The sequence below is a fragment of the Sitodiplosis mosellana genome, unplaced genomic scaffold, assembly GCF_009176505.1.
Source record: "Sitodiplosis mosellana isolate CC-2019 unplaced genomic scaffold, AAFC_SMos_1.0 Smas_scaffold_6167, whole genome shotgun sequence".
In the NCBI taxonomy this organism is placed as follows: domain Eukaryota; kingdom Metazoa; phylum Arthropoda; class Insecta; order Diptera; family Cecidomyiidae; genus Sitodiplosis; species Sitodiplosis mosellana.
Window position 1 is genome coordinate 1,148,105 of NW_022601408.1, and position 16,191 is coordinate 1,164,295.

General features: G+C 35.5%; 2 protein-coding genes across 24 annotated transcripts in view; both read left to right on the forward strand.

Moving 5' to 3' along the window:
- Positions 1 to 8,876, forward strand: part of LOC129575607 (uncharacterized protein DDB_G0283357) — a 34,303-nt gene extending 25,427 nt beyond the window's left edge. For 8 of the 22 annotated variants that reach the window (XM_055459454.1, XM_055459447.1, XM_055459451.1 and 5 more), the window contains 6 exons: positions 681 to 3,457; positions 3,523 to 4,038; positions 4,156 to 4,249; positions 4,338 to 4,457; positions 6,859 to 7,183; positions 7,591 to 8,876. In XM_055459454.1, coding sequence (XP_055315429.1) covers positions 681 to 3,457; positions 3,523 to 4,038; positions 4,156 to 4,249; positions 4,338 to 4,457; positions 6,859 to 7,183; positions 7,591 to 7,837 — 4,079 coding nt within the window. In that variant the 3' untranslated portion in view covers positions 7,838 to 8,876. The remainder of the gene's footprint in view (positions 1 to 680; positions 3,458 to 3,522; positions 4,039 to 4,155; positions 4,250 to 4,337; positions 4,458 to 6,858; positions 7,184 to 7,590) is intronic. The other 14 variants (XM_055459465.1, XM_055459459.1, XM_055459462.1 and 11 more) reach the window with 3 other exon arrangements.
- A 179-nt stretch (positions 8,877 to 9,055) lies between these two features.
- Positions 9,056 to 11,981, forward strand: LOC129575612 (uncharacterized). Of its 2 annotated transcripts, none has more exons than XM_055459476.1 (7): positions 9,056 to 10,331; positions 10,435 to 10,623; positions 10,782 to 10,814; positions 10,970 to 11,063; positions 11,125 to 11,214; positions 11,338 to 11,697; positions 11,818 to 11,981. In XM_055459476.1, the coding sequence occupies exons 1-7, from the start codon at positions 10,329 to 10,331 to the stop codon at positions 11,928 to 11,930; spliced, it is 882 nt and encodes a 293-aa protein (XP_055315451.1). In that variant the 5' UTR covers positions 9,056 to 10,328; the 3' UTR covers positions 11,931 to 11,981. The 2 variants fall into 2 exon arrangements, with proteins under 2 accessions (XP_055315451.1, XP_055315452.1); XM_055459477.1 differs by having other exon boundaries at positions 11,338 to 11,711; positions 11,818 to 11,959.
- The last annotated feature ends 4,210 nt before the right edge of the window (positions 11,982 to 16,191 follow it).

The following is a 16,191-nucleotide window of genomic DNA, read 5'->3' on the forward strand; positions in this document are numbered from 1 at the left end:
TTTTTTCTGTTCATGTACTGCTGTAAAAAAAATGCGAAATTATAGCAGAATTCCACATTTTTCCTCCTCTTATCTTGTGGGTTTGTTCATTCTTTTCAATTGTCAAATTAGGACTCGTAGGACCAAAACACATCAATTTAACTTTCTGCATCATTAGTTTTATGAAATTTAATTTTTTCAAGCTTTTATAGTGATTTGACACTTTTGACTCTTTTCCGATTTTCTCGACAAATACGCAATTTTTCAAAAATCTAAGTATGAGGTTTTTCTCTATTTATGGTGGCACAAAACATATGTCAAAATGATTCAAAAACAAAAAATTATGCATCAAAGGGTTAAACATAAACACAAACCGAAAAACAGTACAGACGAACACTCGACAACTTGTATACGGTTTGTGTCTCGACTGTTTTTCATTTTGGTAACAATGCTTATAATAATTCGCTAAGCAACGAATTTACATAGAATAGTATATATACGATATGGATAGTTTTACATATAAGGCCCCTGGCCAAGGCGTGATAAAAATTGAATTTTACTCTACTAGAGGTAGAGATGTCATCGAACGAACCATTCATTCATTCGGTTTAAATGTCTGTACCGCTTACAGAGTTGAATAAAATTTTTAATCAAATGAGTAAGGTGGATTCAAAATTAATTAATTTCATTCTTTCTTCAAGTTGTAGCCGGTCAGTCAACCAACTTCAGCCATTATTTATCATCAAATCAAAAACTGAATGTGAATACTGTATTGAATACCGGTTCAATTTCACAAGCTTCGGGTCAGGATGCAGTTTTCACGTCGAAACAAAGCGACACATTGGAAAATCAAATTGAGAGCGTAACCGTGTCCCGAACGCCTCCATGGCGAAAGAATTCCATTTTGAATCAACAACAACAACAGCAACCATCGCTACAAAGTGTTGTTGGACAAAACAGTGAAAATACCACCATATCGAATGCCAACAGTCGTGTGCCTCCATTACCACAGCATCTAATGCAAACACAAACGCAACCACCGTGGCAAAATGAAACTCAAAATCGGCGCATTAATGCGAAGAAACGACCAAATTTTAAAGAAGATCCAACCGGTTATCTTAACCATCAAACCGCCATTCTTCATAGCTCGATTCTCAATGTTCATAGTCCGGAACTACAGGACAATGAATCGACTGATTCTACATCACAAAATACTTATCGCCAATCGCCGATGCAGACCAGCCGAAGCTCACGTTCGTCGGCTGATACGGTTAATTTGGTGAATAGCCAAAATATGCCGAGTGAAATCGCCTCCAATGACAATGATGAGCAGCAACGAATGTCTGTGATGCAGCAACAGCAGCAAAATCAAAATGTGTACATACAGCAATTTGATAGTAATATCATTTCAAAAAATCAAATGATCATTGGATCCAATGGACAACCGGTGCGGATAGTGCAAAATATTTATTCCAATCCAAATGATTTTTCACCCAACTCAAATAATCCAACCGAGGCGCCGATTTCACATCCAATCGCAAAAGGTAATGAATTTATTGGCGGAAAGCGCGTCCAAAATCTATTGAAAACACAAACAGTACAAATTCATGCAAAATCCTATCATCAATCAAAGTCGAACGCAGCAATTAGCCAGCAGCAACCTCAATCTCAACAATTTTCTAGTCTTGGCCAATATCCAAAAGTAGTTACAACTCAGCAAACAATTGTCATGTCGCAATCTGATCAAGAAACAAGAGGATCGAACAAAGATGATACCGAAAACAATGGTCTACCGATCGATGTTACTCATTCGCCGAATGGTGTGGTCCAAGTTCATCATAACTGTGATATCAATGAAGTGAAAAGCCAGCCACAAACTATCTTAATGAAATCAAATCAGTCGACATGCAGCATCAGCAAATCAAAGTTTAACGATCACCAATATATGTTGCCCCAAAAGCACAATACTCTAACACGAGTTGTGTCTGTCTCACAGGATTCACCCGTTTCATCGAGTACGGTTAACAAACCGGCATTAATTGAATTCCACTCGAACTTAACGACTGACAGAGGACCATCACAGGTTGGTACTATTTCGACGAGTAACGAGAGTCCACCGGTTTCAAGTCCGGATACATCCGTTACACTAGAAACATCTGCAATGAACCATGATTCACAAGCTGACAGCCATCCGAATAAATTGCATGCTAGCGTCTACGTTGCAGGGCAAACGAGTGGCAAAAACACTATAACATCAGTGCTTGCGGGGAAAGCAATGACATCCACAACGACTACAAATCAATTTGGATTGTCAAACGATAGAAATCGGTCACATGACAGTGGGATAAGTATTCAAATTCATGAGAATCGGATTCTGCGACCAGCCCAAACGGTGCACTTAACCAAACAAACAAATAATACCACCGTTAATACAAATGTTGGCATGAACATTAAGAATTCCAATAATCGAACGATTCATCCGATAGTACAGGAAAATACATCATCGACATCATCGCCAACGCATCTGCCAAATATACAAATTCAACAGCCGACCAATCAAATTATCATGACTTCGTCCGGGTGTCAAATTTTAGTGATGCCAACACAAAGCAACAAGAGTTCAAATCAAATGATCATTGGTCAGCCGACGAATGCAAACACACTGGTTGTTAATAGCGGGTCTGGTCATCAACAAAACGTTACACTTAATCCTCAAAATGCGCACATGATCGGCAACGAAATAATGCAAGGGATCAATGATAGCTCAATCAATGGACCAGCTCATTCGAATATAATACAAGGAGCAGGCAACAATGTTGTCATACAAAGTCCAAATCTAATGCAGCCGTCAAATAATGTGATCACCACGAATAATGCAAATTCAAACTACATTGTTAGCTCACCAAATGCCATTCAACCGATGTTGTTAAATAATTCAAATTTGCTGTCACACAATGCCAATGTGTTACATCACCCAGGTCAAAATGTAATACAAGGAAATGCGAATAATATATTGGCCACAGCAAATGCAACAAAAGTGCTTTCGAATGCTGGAAACCTTTTGAGTCCAACCAATATCCTAACGAACCAGCCCAATGTCATTGCAACCAACAATCAATTCATTGGAAGCAACAATTCGGGCACCTTGCTGTCACCAAACAGCAGCGGCATTGTACTAAATCAACTCTCGAATGCGAGCTACGTTATTCAACCACAATCGTTTACAACGGTCGATGGTCAAGTAGTGAATGTGATTAATTCGGACAATGGAAACCAATTTGTGCAGCAAACGCAACAGAGAATTATTTTATCGCCGGATTCGAAGCGACGTGTTAAGAAACGAAAGAGCACATCGGTATCACCACAAAGTAATTCACCTCAACAATCGCCAACTATTCAAACACCTTCACAACAGGCTACGGTTCTTCAAATCACTCCACAGTATCACCAATCTCAAAGTTTCCAAACAACGATTGAGGTTAGTATTCAGTCAAGGTAGCCATATTGAACAAAATCTTACGAGCATTTCATTTTCATTTGCAGCAACAAATTCTACTTCAAAACGGACAAACCATTTTACAGCCATTGAATTTGATCGGCCAACAGTTGCTGGTGCCTGCCGGACTGATGATGACATCAGACACGGTGCTACAGATCCAAAACGTTGCTCCATGTAGTCTTCTCACCCCGCAAGGCATTGTTCAGAATAAGAGCTTTTTATCGCCGAATAGTGCAAATCAGCAGTTTATCGTAAACGGGCAGATTAGCCCAATCGGTCAGATGTACGCTAGCACACCCGTCGGTTTAGTCGTTCCCCAATCGAATGGTCCGGCATTCGTTCAACAAAGTACAACTATTGTTCAACAACAAACGACAATGATGAATAACAGCAACTCGATGAGCGAACCGGAGCTGTCAGCGAATATACCTCAATCAGTTAGCACACAAACAACGCAGGCTAATACAGTCACTACATCACCTCCCGATACCACGACTCACAGTCCACGTAGTCCCGAACGACCGGAGAGCCAGAGAAGCATCGCAAGTGATATAAATATGGTAATAATAATACTATGTATACATTATATATGAACACATTTTCATGTTGAGTTACCAAACCACCGCTTATTGTTTATCATTTTTTTCAATCAATTCTTAAATTCTTTCGCTCTTTAGGTCCAATTTGTTTCGAGTTCGGAACCTGACTCAGTGGTCTCACCTGTGGCTGACAGTGCCCAATCACCATCGAGTGATTATGATCGCAATACCAGTAAGAAATTCTACCATTTAAAGTTCAAGTTTTGAATTGAAAAAAAAAAAAAAAAGATTAAATAATGTGCGATATTTTCATCCCCAAGATAATTCGTATCCAATGACTTCCCTATTCAAACCAAACGAAACGAAATTCAGGCGTATTAAGACACCCACACCGTATTCTAACAATGGAAATGTGTTCAAAATGAAACCGGATTCGCATGGTGAGTTCAGAATTTCAAAACCGCTCATCCAACAAATTGGTTTATTTATTGACACCACCAAGTGTCTGGCTGAATATAACTCTAAATTTCATCGTACTTATCATTTGGGTAATCAGTAGCTATATATGCATGCACTCATTTCATTTAGTAAACTAAAAAATATACGGAATCACTAACACACATACATATTTGCACATTTGGATTCATTTTCATCAACTAACCATGTAACCAAAATATATACGTAGCGCTTTTAATTATTATTTATGTAGAAAATTTGATTGTTTTCCATTAAACAAAAAAAATCCGGCTGTTTACAATTTTTCATTTGCAAAAATAAATGGTTGCGATAAAAATGTATGCTTTGAAAATTTTTAAATTCGTGTTGGTCGGAATCTTGTGTAGTGCATTATTTAAGCACTTTAAAAATGTGCATTTCACTTTGCAAATTCAGCTTTGTCAATTTTTTCGCAAATTTTTTGTCGGGCCAACATCGAAAAATTGTATCCAGCGCCAAAATGTCTTTTTTTTTTATTTCCAATCGTCGACCAGATTTTAAATTGTTCAATTCAAATTATAATTGTTATTGCAATAAATGCAACCAAAATAAATTTATTACTATTCGAATTGGTGCGACAAAAAGTTAGCTCGACGATCCCACACCAACTGTAACAATTTTCAGAATCGAACTCTCCGATTTCGCTCAAATTTGGTGTATAAACTTGGTATGATCAAAGCCACAGTATTAGGGTGCAGTCACACTAAGAAACATGGATTGGAAACATCCCATAAGGTCCAATGTAATTTTGTTTACAGGAAACATTTTAGTGGAAACAAAGTCTTGATGAACACAGGATCTTATGGGGAACTGGAAACATGTTTCCAATCCATGTTTCCTAGTGTGACTGCACCCTTAGGGTACCCATCCATTCTCATCTGAAAATTAGGGTGTCTTGCATTTTCTATGAATTCGATGAAAGTGTTTTGCAGATAATTTTGTATTATAAAAAGTGTAAAATAATAACCTGAAAATGTTTACATGGTTGAATAGAGAATCGTGGGGCTATAAGAAAATGTTCTACACCCAACCTCTGAGTGCCCATTCAGGCTCTTAACTTTACTTTCGAACCGATATAATATTTGAAAAGCTCGTAAAAAGCCCACTTGCTGAACATTCCCACTTCATTTAATTCATCTCCCCCAGTTCTTGATCGTAGTCGGTTGTTTGAAAAGTCGTGCCACTGCACACACGAAAAAAGGTTGGATCTATACCATTGTTTTTTTTAGCGCTGAAAAGAATTTTTTCGTTGAAAAAACATTTGGTTGTGTTAGTACGAAATTTGGCAGTGACAGAATTGTTTTGACTGGTCGATTCTGAAAATAATTACAATTGTTGTGGAATCGTCGAGCTTCGGAATATTTTTGTTCTAAGTGCAACACATGGCATAATTTAAGGAATTTCGATTTTTGAGTATTGACAACTGCCATTTGATCTGGGGCGATTAAAGGTTCAAATATCCGAATAAATGATGAAGCTTGGAATATCTAGTCTTAGTTTTAGTATATCAGACCGATGGATTTAATTGCCAAGTATTGGAAATTGCAATGGGTTTGTGGGCAGTCAGGATTACAACAACAACAACCTACTGCCCACAAACCCATTGCAATTTCCAATACTTGGCAATTAAATCCATCGGTCTGATATACTAAAACTTAGACTAGATATTCCAAGCTTCATCATTTATTCGGATATTTGAACCTTTAATCGCCCCAGATCAAATGGCAGTTGTCAATACTCAAAAATCGAAATTCCTTAAATTATGCCATGGTGCAACATGAAAAAAATATTTCGCATTCTACAGTGTAGAATCTACACAACAAAAATATTTCGAAGCCAACTTTTTGTCGCACCAGTCTCATATGCTTCCTATTGAATTCAGCTTGTCCAAAATCATTCCAAAAACAAATCAATCACTAAATCAATGTTTGGAATCTAATTGTGACTGATCAATGCAAAGAAATTAAAAACAGGGTCCAATTAGAAAAAAAATAACTACAATTAATACAATAATTAACTATGTATATAATGCAAACTGAAAATAATTGGTGCTAAGCTGAAAACGGTACATTTCCATAATTTTAAGCAAGATTTAATTTAATTTTACATATGGTACACGTTTATGGCAGTTAATATCACAGGGTGTTTTACATATATGTGACCAATTCATGTCATAAATTCTTACCTTGTGATGCACATTCATTATTTATACATTAAAAAATACACATCACATAATCATTGCACACATCAATGGAGATAAACATTAACCTGATGCCTCTCACTATTGTTAAAATCAAATACATCCAAACAAATACCCATCTAAACAACCACTCAAAAAACTCGCAGAATCATCGCAAATATCACAAGCAGCAAGTGCCAACTCAAAATCAACCAATCCGTCAAATGTGTGTACAAGTCCACCGACTACGTTCTCTGTTGGTGAACTGGTTTGGGGAGATCCTAGCCGAGGGCCCGTCCGGGGCCACACCGCTTGGCCGGGAAAAATCGTAAAAAATCCGACTACAAATAGTTATACACCACAAAGTGATTCAACATGTTGGGTACGATGGTTTGGCGGTAAACCAAGCATTGAACTGGTTCAAATTTCATCACTGAAAAGTTTGTCTGAAGGATTGGACGCTCATCACAAAGCGCAAAAGGATAATCGAAAGTGAGAATATTGTAATTTTAAGACTTCCAAGCTATAGTTTGTATTAAAAAACCAAACAAACGAACAAATAACCTACAGAATGAAAATCAAATCATGATTAATACAAAAGAAAAAAAAAGACGTTTTGATAAGAAAAATTGAGAACATTGTAAAAATTCCAATATGTTTAAATATTGTTTTATTGGACACAAACTTGAGCTCGTTCTGTGAATTAGACATATTATTTTGCATTTGTATTGATTCCGATGTTTAGAATTATTTTTTCTGCATATAATGCTTTGATTTTGTAGAGCACTTCTAAAAGAATGGCATAGAATTAGTTTCAAATCTTGCATGAAAATGAATTTATTACACTATTTACTACCATGGTATTGAGAATTAAACAATCATTATTTATACATTTCCAGGGGCCGAAAATTGAACTCACAGCTGGAAAAAGCCATTCAAGAAGCGATGACAGAACTGGATCGTATTCCGACAACGACCACGACCGCACCTTCTCCCGTATCACAAGTCAAGAGTCTAACAGTTACTACTCCAATTTCATCGAAAACAACGCGCGCTCGTATAACAAGAGCTACAACCGCTCAACAAAAGACTAAATTAATCAGAATTGCTCCTAAAAATATGACAGAGACGGAGAGACCGCGGTGATAACTCGGATTTCTATCGCAATCGGATTATTTTTCGACGTGCAACAAGTATTCGATGTGTTTGCGCAGCAGGCTGCTTCTTTAAAGTGTTATGTGCTTAATATTTCATATCTCGTGTTTTGTGAATTGGAACGAATTCATTTTAATATTCAAATTGAATTGCAAATGTTCGACTACGTTATTCTTCCCATTTCATTGACACAATCAGAGCAAATGTATTGATGGAAATTAGCTGCACTTTATACAAAGATCTGACTATTTAACCTTTAATTTTATGAAAGTATATATGTAGAATGGCAGAGATTGTGTTATATTATCTCTATATTGCAGCAGCATATATCTTGGATGGCTACGATCTATTTCATTTTCTCTGCTTCTATCGTGTCATTAAGAAGAAAAAAAAACGAGCTGAGCTCATTATCAAAACTACAACAGAATCTCGCCCTATTGGCGATGTTTATCTTGAGAAGAAGATAATAATTGAACAACTAAATAACTTCCACGTGGCTTAAAGCAAGATTAATTAACAACCATCAATCTGTTATTACAAAATGTGTATTTATTCCTCGAAATAATGAACAACAAAATAATTATTATGACAACATGTATAGATATAGGTTATGTAGAAAACTAATATATCTTCTTTTTTCTTGGCAAAGATGCAAAAAGATGAAAGTAACAAAGGAAGAGATGAAGCGTTTATTAAAATAGAAGTCATGTCACACAGAAATCACATGCAATTCGATTGGAAAACGCAGTTTGTGAATATGCATGCGATCTCTGTATGGTATAATCTTTTTGTATAAATGTTTTATATAATTGTTGCTTTAAAATTGTTTTTTTTTTTAATTCCTAAAATTTTCGATAACTTTCTTAGTTTAAGCCTAAGCTATTAAATTATTGTTTTACCCTATATATATATATAGTAATAAATATAATGAATTATGATAATATAAAACCGATGTCCCATTAACAGATAATATGAACTTTTAATGATGAAAACATCTTACTTGAATATGAATGGATACGGATTTAACAAATTTACAATTGACTTTTTCTTCATTTTTTTTTACAAATTTCCACATTTTTCGGTTATATTGACAATAAAAAAAATATCCGTGCATTTTCAAAAACTGCACATTTTATTGCGAAAAAAAACGCATTTTTATTTAGATTTTAGATCAGATTTTACCTTTTGTTCTTTTTTTTTTCAGCGAAAGGCTATTATAAACTTGTGTGCTGCAACTTTATTTAATTACAAAAAGAAAACACACCCATAAAAAAGGCATATTTCACTGAACCAAAGTGAACGAAAAAAACAAATTATGTGCAGAAAAAACCACGAAAATTATATTGACGTCCAAAGTGTATATATTTTTATAGCTCTTCTCCTTTCCTTTTCAATTGTAACGTTTCAGATTACGTAAATACCGATTTATTACGGCGAAGAATATCAGGTTTGGTTTTTCGTGAGTGACGAACAAATGAGTGAGTGAGTGAAAACAAGAATGGTAATAATCGAACCACTTTCAGATGGTTTCGTCGAAATGATTACTGAAGTTAACCAAGTAAAATGTCAAACATTTGGGAATTGTGCTTAATTGATTGATGCTCAATGATAAAACGCAGAACATTTCTATAAAATAAAGAAAGGTCTGAAGTTGAATCATATGGCCTGGTTTTTAAATATTCTTTTGCAAAAACCAGTTTATTTAGAATTCGGTAAAATCGAAACCAATTTTAATCTGATCGAATGAAAGCGATATAACGATCGACAAATGTGTGAGTGTTTTTACGAAAATATTTATGATTTGATTGAGAAGTATTAACAGCATACAGATTACGGATTTTTAACTTATTATCTGCAGGTCTTTGCATATTTGTTTTGGTTCAATGTCGGTAGACTTAGTTCACAGTTAGATATGGAAAAATGCATCATTCTTCCGAATATAATTCCTCAGTTCGCCCACGAAATTATTTAATAAACACAAGCGCGCACATATGAACTTCAAAGTAGGCAAAGCAAGAGATGAAACATTCTCTCATTTCTCAAGGATTCATTTATACAGAAAGATTTGGCGAAGACATCTCTCAGCTCAGCAATAAAAATAAATGCCAATCGTGTTTTCATTAGCACAAGTAATTTTATATGCGAAAGAAGGCACGTCAATCGAAGTTCAGTGTATCCGTCAAAGACCAAAATAACACACAATTTGAATTCGATTTATATATGCATGATTGCGAAACATTTCTCTTTCGAATACATTAATTTTGCTAATAGCAGTGAATACTGACACTAAAACAAGACCAGATACCAAATTTCAATTGTGTGATTCAGAATAGAAAACGCATATTACCGGTTTCATATTATCGCAACAGTCATCTTATCATCATCATGGCCGTTTGAGTATAAAAGATGCGGAACCACAAAATTTCAAGCCATTCAGAGGTTTTAACATTTTCGGTTAGGTTGTATCCGAGGCTAAAACAAAATGGTGAGATTTTGTATGATATTTGTGCAAAACAAAACTATGTTCTTATGGATTACTTGGTGTCTACAATTGATTTGTGATTAATTTTGTGTGTAATTTTTGTCAGAAATTCCTAGTGATTCTTGCTTGTATTGCTGCCGTTAGTGCTGATGTGTCAGAACTCAAACCAACATCGACTCCAGCTCCAGCTGCGTCGACAACCATCAAACCTGTAGCTAATTCAATGGGTCAGGATGCGTTCGCTTCATTCTCATCTTCACTATTCCCATCGATTTCAACATACTCATCATTTGGTGTAAGATGTTCAAAGACCTACTAAATATGCATAAATAGTGAATCATAACGGTGATATTTTCAAAAAAATGTTGCTGAACGCTTATAAAAATGGAAATTTCGTATGTTGCCAGTAGTTTCATTTACTAACTAACATTGTACAACTATTTTGATTTACAGGCTTTGTCAGTTCCTTCTCTGACTACTTATGAGGTAATGACTTTCAGATAAATGTGATCTTCAAAATGCAATACATCATTGTCTATTTTTCTGAACATGAAAGTGAATCGCATATACTTTCTTGGAATTGCGTTCAATCACAATCTTTGATATTCCTGTACGATATTGTTCTATGTTTGTTATTCCAGTTTCCCTCAACTGTCGGACCAACTTTTGCCCCAATTGCCACAGCCGCTCCATTCATTTCAGCTACAGCTTCTCCATTGGTTTCAAGCTCTTTCCGTAAAGTCTAACTATTCATATTAAGATAATTTCATATTTTTACAAATAAATTTTATTAAAGTTTCAGCCCCATCAAGCATTGCTTACGATTCTACATTCGACTCGCACTACAGTCTTCCGTCTTCGTTCTACAGCTCAGGATTATCCACAGGTATTGTCTAATTTTGTATGTAAATCCCTAGGCAACCTTAATGAAACATATACAGTTTGTATAGACTTGTGTATGGATGCAAAATGTGAGTTTAATGTTGTCTCTAATCGTCTCTTATCACAGGGTTTTCAGGATACCCAGGACTCTCAGGATTGTCCGGATTTCCCGGATATTATTCTGGATATGATTCTATCTACGGTGGTTTGAGTGGAATTGACTCAAGCTTGTTCCCAGGTTTCGGAACTTCAACTAGTTTGGGATCTTCAACTGGTTTGGGATCTTCAACCGCTTTGGAATCTAACCAAAACTCTGATGATGCTGTTATCACAGATGCCAAACAAGCCAAATCGGCTCCAACTCAAAAATCACAGGAATCACTTCCAGCACTTTCAACCCCAGCTCCAGCTACAGTCAAACCAATTGAAAACTTCAAACCAGCTGAACTTAATAAACCAACTGAAGCTGCCCCAGATGACCCAGAAGGTAATGATGACTGAGTAAGTAATTATCACTTTTGTCGATTGTTATGAACCAAAATTGCTTTAGAATAAATATTTGCAACATTTATTGACTAAATTCATTTCATTTGATTTATTAATCTAGGTCCACTCGTTCCAAAAGCTCCATTCATCCCAAATAATAATGCAGAATCCATCAAACCCGTTGGATCACCAGCTTCATACAATGAAATCGATGGAGACATTCAGAAGAATTAATACGAGAGAAAAATAAACTTTTTGGCTACATTCTAGCAAACTGAAACAGAATAAAAAAAAACGTTGTTTCATTGTCCGAAATGGAATTGTATTTTATTCTAGAACTTACTATCTAGTAAGTTATATCTATATCTATCAATTTTCCGAATTTAACATCTGATGATTGATTTTTTTAAGGAGGTTGGCCATAAAAATGAGCCATGCAAATTTTAATAAAAAAAAAAACCGGCGTAAATTGAAATGTCTATCAAGATCTTCGACCTGCCTCTAGTGGTCATACATACAATACAGATACGCTAGCATAGGATTTATACGGTTTGCACGAATGTTTACTTTATTATCGGCCATGCATACGCTTATGTGATTGAAATATTCAACTATCACCATAAGCGTCGTGTCAGTAGAGCTCGTCTTATGTTTACTTCGGAAATACGTTCTATTTTGGTTGTAGCTTCATCGCTGTGGCAATTTCAGCATATTCCAGGCGCGTTTTTCTCAAAAATCAAATTTTTTTGTAGTGATAAGCTAGTAATTCTTAGAAGATTGTGATAGAGGATCTCAAAATCTTTCATTTAAGTCTCTATTTGTCTCGATATCTCAATTCTACCCAAAGTTATAGCACTCTTTGTACAAATATCATTCCAAAAACAAGACTTTTAATCCACATTTTAGCGTTTTGAGCCTCCAAAAATACAGCATATCGTTGAGTCGGGTACAGTTTCTATTCTGAATGTTGTAGAGGAATACTATACGAAATATCCAAAATATGTGCTTTGGTTTGGTGAGAATTGGCAGTCAAGCGTAATGACTTAGTTGCAAATTCAAGGAAATTTAATATAATATCGAAGGCTAAAAACTCACCTATGATATTTCAATCACAATGAAACTTTCAAAATCTTATTTTTTCACCAAAAGACAGGATTACAAAAAGTTTGAGATTGATCGGAAACTTCTGTGTAATAAATATTTTAAATGAAAAAACTAACTTTTGTTTGTTCACAGTAACACATTTTTTCTGTTTGAAATGTGCAGTTTTTAATTTATTAGATGCAAGCCGACACAGCGGTAGGTATTTTGGCATGGGCACAAAATCAGCTCCCAGCAGAATAACTTAACGTTACATGAATTATTAGGAGGAGTATGTGTGAGTTGACCCACTTTGTAAGTTCACCCACCCCGCCGATTTTGTATTTTGACCTACAAATCGTCAATTTGGCTAGTCTCAATCGATTTAGAAACGTTAAAAACCAATATGAAAGTAGTTCCCAAGAGTGAATACGCTTCTTAAACGGCTCGGATCGGCTCATAAAAATTTTTTGCAAAAAAAAAAAATCATTTTTATAAAAACTAAATTTTTTCGGACCATCATCAAGTAGTCAATTTCAAAGATATCAGCAAAGCGAGTATAAGCTTTCTTTACTAGTTTTTCGTGTATTTTCATAATCCGAAGTCATTTCACACATATCATTACATGGCGAAATTCTTTCCGTGCATATTGAAATGTCGACCAATTTTGTAAGTTGACCCACCCGACAAAAATCAGAAAAATGAGACAACTATTCAGCGTAAACACTCAATATACGAGATTCATTTAATTTTAATGATTTTCCAATCGTTTTCAGATTTGAAAAACACGAAAAAATCGATGAAATATGAAAAAATAGAGAATATGTAGGTATTTTTTTACTATTTCTATATTTTTCTACATTTTTTCATTGTTTTTCGTAGTTGTAAAGGCCGAAAACGATTGAAAATCCAACGAAATTCAATGGATTCCATATATTGAGTGTTAAAACTGCATGTTTTTCTAAAAAAAAAAATAGGGTGGGTCAACTTAGAAAGAAAAAATTTTGTTGCCAAAAATCAAACCTCTTAGAAAATTGACCGAAATGTTTTGTTTTTACAACCAAAACTAATGAATTTCCTTATCAAATTGTAGCTTTTCCGGCTCTCTTTCCAATTTAATATTAAGTGTACATTTATCTTCATTCCATAAAAAGTTATGACTAAAATGATTAGTGCGGGTCAACGTACACATAGTTCCCCTATTAAAATCGAAAAATCAAAATTAAAACTAAAATGCTGCTGCGTTCTACTGCGTCACAGCCACGTATGTATTGAACCCATCGAAGTGTATTTGGAGCCCACGATCCAGTAGAAATATGTCGGGAGTGTATCCATTAAACAGCTCAAAAAGACCTGAAATCACAAATAACAATGTATAATAACAACATTTTCTGTTCCATCTTTACACGTACAGCGATAATTTGCGACTACGAAATCGGTTAACTTTTCAATTCTATGGGCGCCGCCATATTGAAAATTTACGTGCGATATGGTGCACGCACTCAATAGTTCCACTTATTTTAATAAGGAATCTCTATAGGTGGCGCTGCCACATCGTCATTGACATCGAGTCAAATATTGTCAAATATAATAACATTGTTTATATAGACTTTTATCGCAGTACGTCTTTACATGCCAATCAAAATATTACCTTTGTATAAGATGAATGCGACAAAACATGTACAACGATTGAAACCAATGAGTTGTAACGAAATCGAACATGTTATTGTTTGCTGGACCACCAATTGCTTGCAATTGCTCCAGAAAATCTTCATACAAATTTTCCTTTAAGTCGGAATCAGGATTCAATGGACGCTGGAAAAACAAATATTTCAACAACGCGTTGATATCGGCGTCATTGATTAACACTCGATCGTCTGGCTCCACATCGTCAAACTCGGGCCCGCTTCCAGCGATGTGCGAAAATGTTGTTCTTCGTGTTGGTTGTATACACAACGTACAACTCGTTGAAGACATTTCCCAGGTCTTCAGACTTTGGCCACTGGAAGTCGATGCCGATTTCTTCTCCAACCATTTGGCGATATACGATCGGCATTTTCATACAATTTTCGAGTTTTTTCTTTTTTGGTTCGACAACAGCCTCAAGCAGAAATAGTCGGTGTCGCCATTGATCTTATCGTACGTTGCACGATTCACTTGATACAGAAAAAGTAACGAAGCCACTCAATAAAAAAAAACTACGCTACAAATATACCGCGTGTATTCCCTGCGCGTAGCGTTATACCATTTTCACGCTTACGCTTATTTTATACATAGTTTAATACAGAGTCGAAGGTATATTTAATGCATATTTTTGGTGTAAACCGCATGCAAAGCATACGGATAGAATACACTAAGTCAAAGTATTCTATCCGTATGCTTTGCATGCGGTTCACGCTAAAAATATCCCTTAAATATACCTTCGACTCTGTATTAAACTATGTATAAAATAAGCGTAAGCGTGAAAATGGTATAAACGTAGCGTGCGCGTGGGAATACACGTGGTATATTTGTAGCGTAGTTTTTTTTTATTGAGCAGATTTGTGATGACTGTGGCTTTTTCACTAATTCCCGTGAAAAAATCTACAATGTACTCTCTCTCTCTTCTTCCTCAAAATTTTCAATTCAGCAATGAATTCAATGTGCACTTGCATGCGACGACCGTAATGCCTTTGTCTTTTACTATTTCAATATATTTCCTTTTTTTTCGCCATTTTCGCAAACCGATGAGAAACTGATCCCATGCCAACAGTGAAGTGATGTTGTCAAATAAACACCAAGCGAAATGCTGATTCTGCATTATTCCCATTGCTATGTCGGATACAGTTATGTGTTTATTACTTTTCCGTACACAACGTGTCAAGGGAAAGTATAGGAATTGGTCCCGAAAACTTTTTTCGCAAAATTAGCTTAGATCGTTATAAAAACTCATGAAACGCGTAGAAAACCACTTTTTGAGACACTTTTCCGTTCGTGTGCCGTCGTCCTCGTTGTCGTCGTTGTCGTCGTCGTAGCTGTTTGTAAACACTATAACTCAAAAAATAACTGAGATAATCAAAATCTGGAAATGCCAAAAGTTTTGTATTCGAAAAACTTAGTTTAAGTTCGAAAATGAGCCATTTTCGATTTGATCCTGGGGTACTTGCCCTAAGAAAAACCTCAAAAAATTGACACTTTTGTATGGGAGGTACTCGTAAATCGACTCCGATTGGCTTCAAACTTTCTGGGAATTCATTTTTTGGGAGGAAAATAAGATTCTGAAATTTTGAAACCAATCAGAATCGATTTACGGGTACCTCCCATACAATTTTTTTTGAAATCTTGACCGATTTTCGGACAATTTTGTATGGGAGGTACCCGTTAATCGATTCTGATTGGCTTCAAACTTTCTGAGGTTTCATTTTTTGAAGAAAAA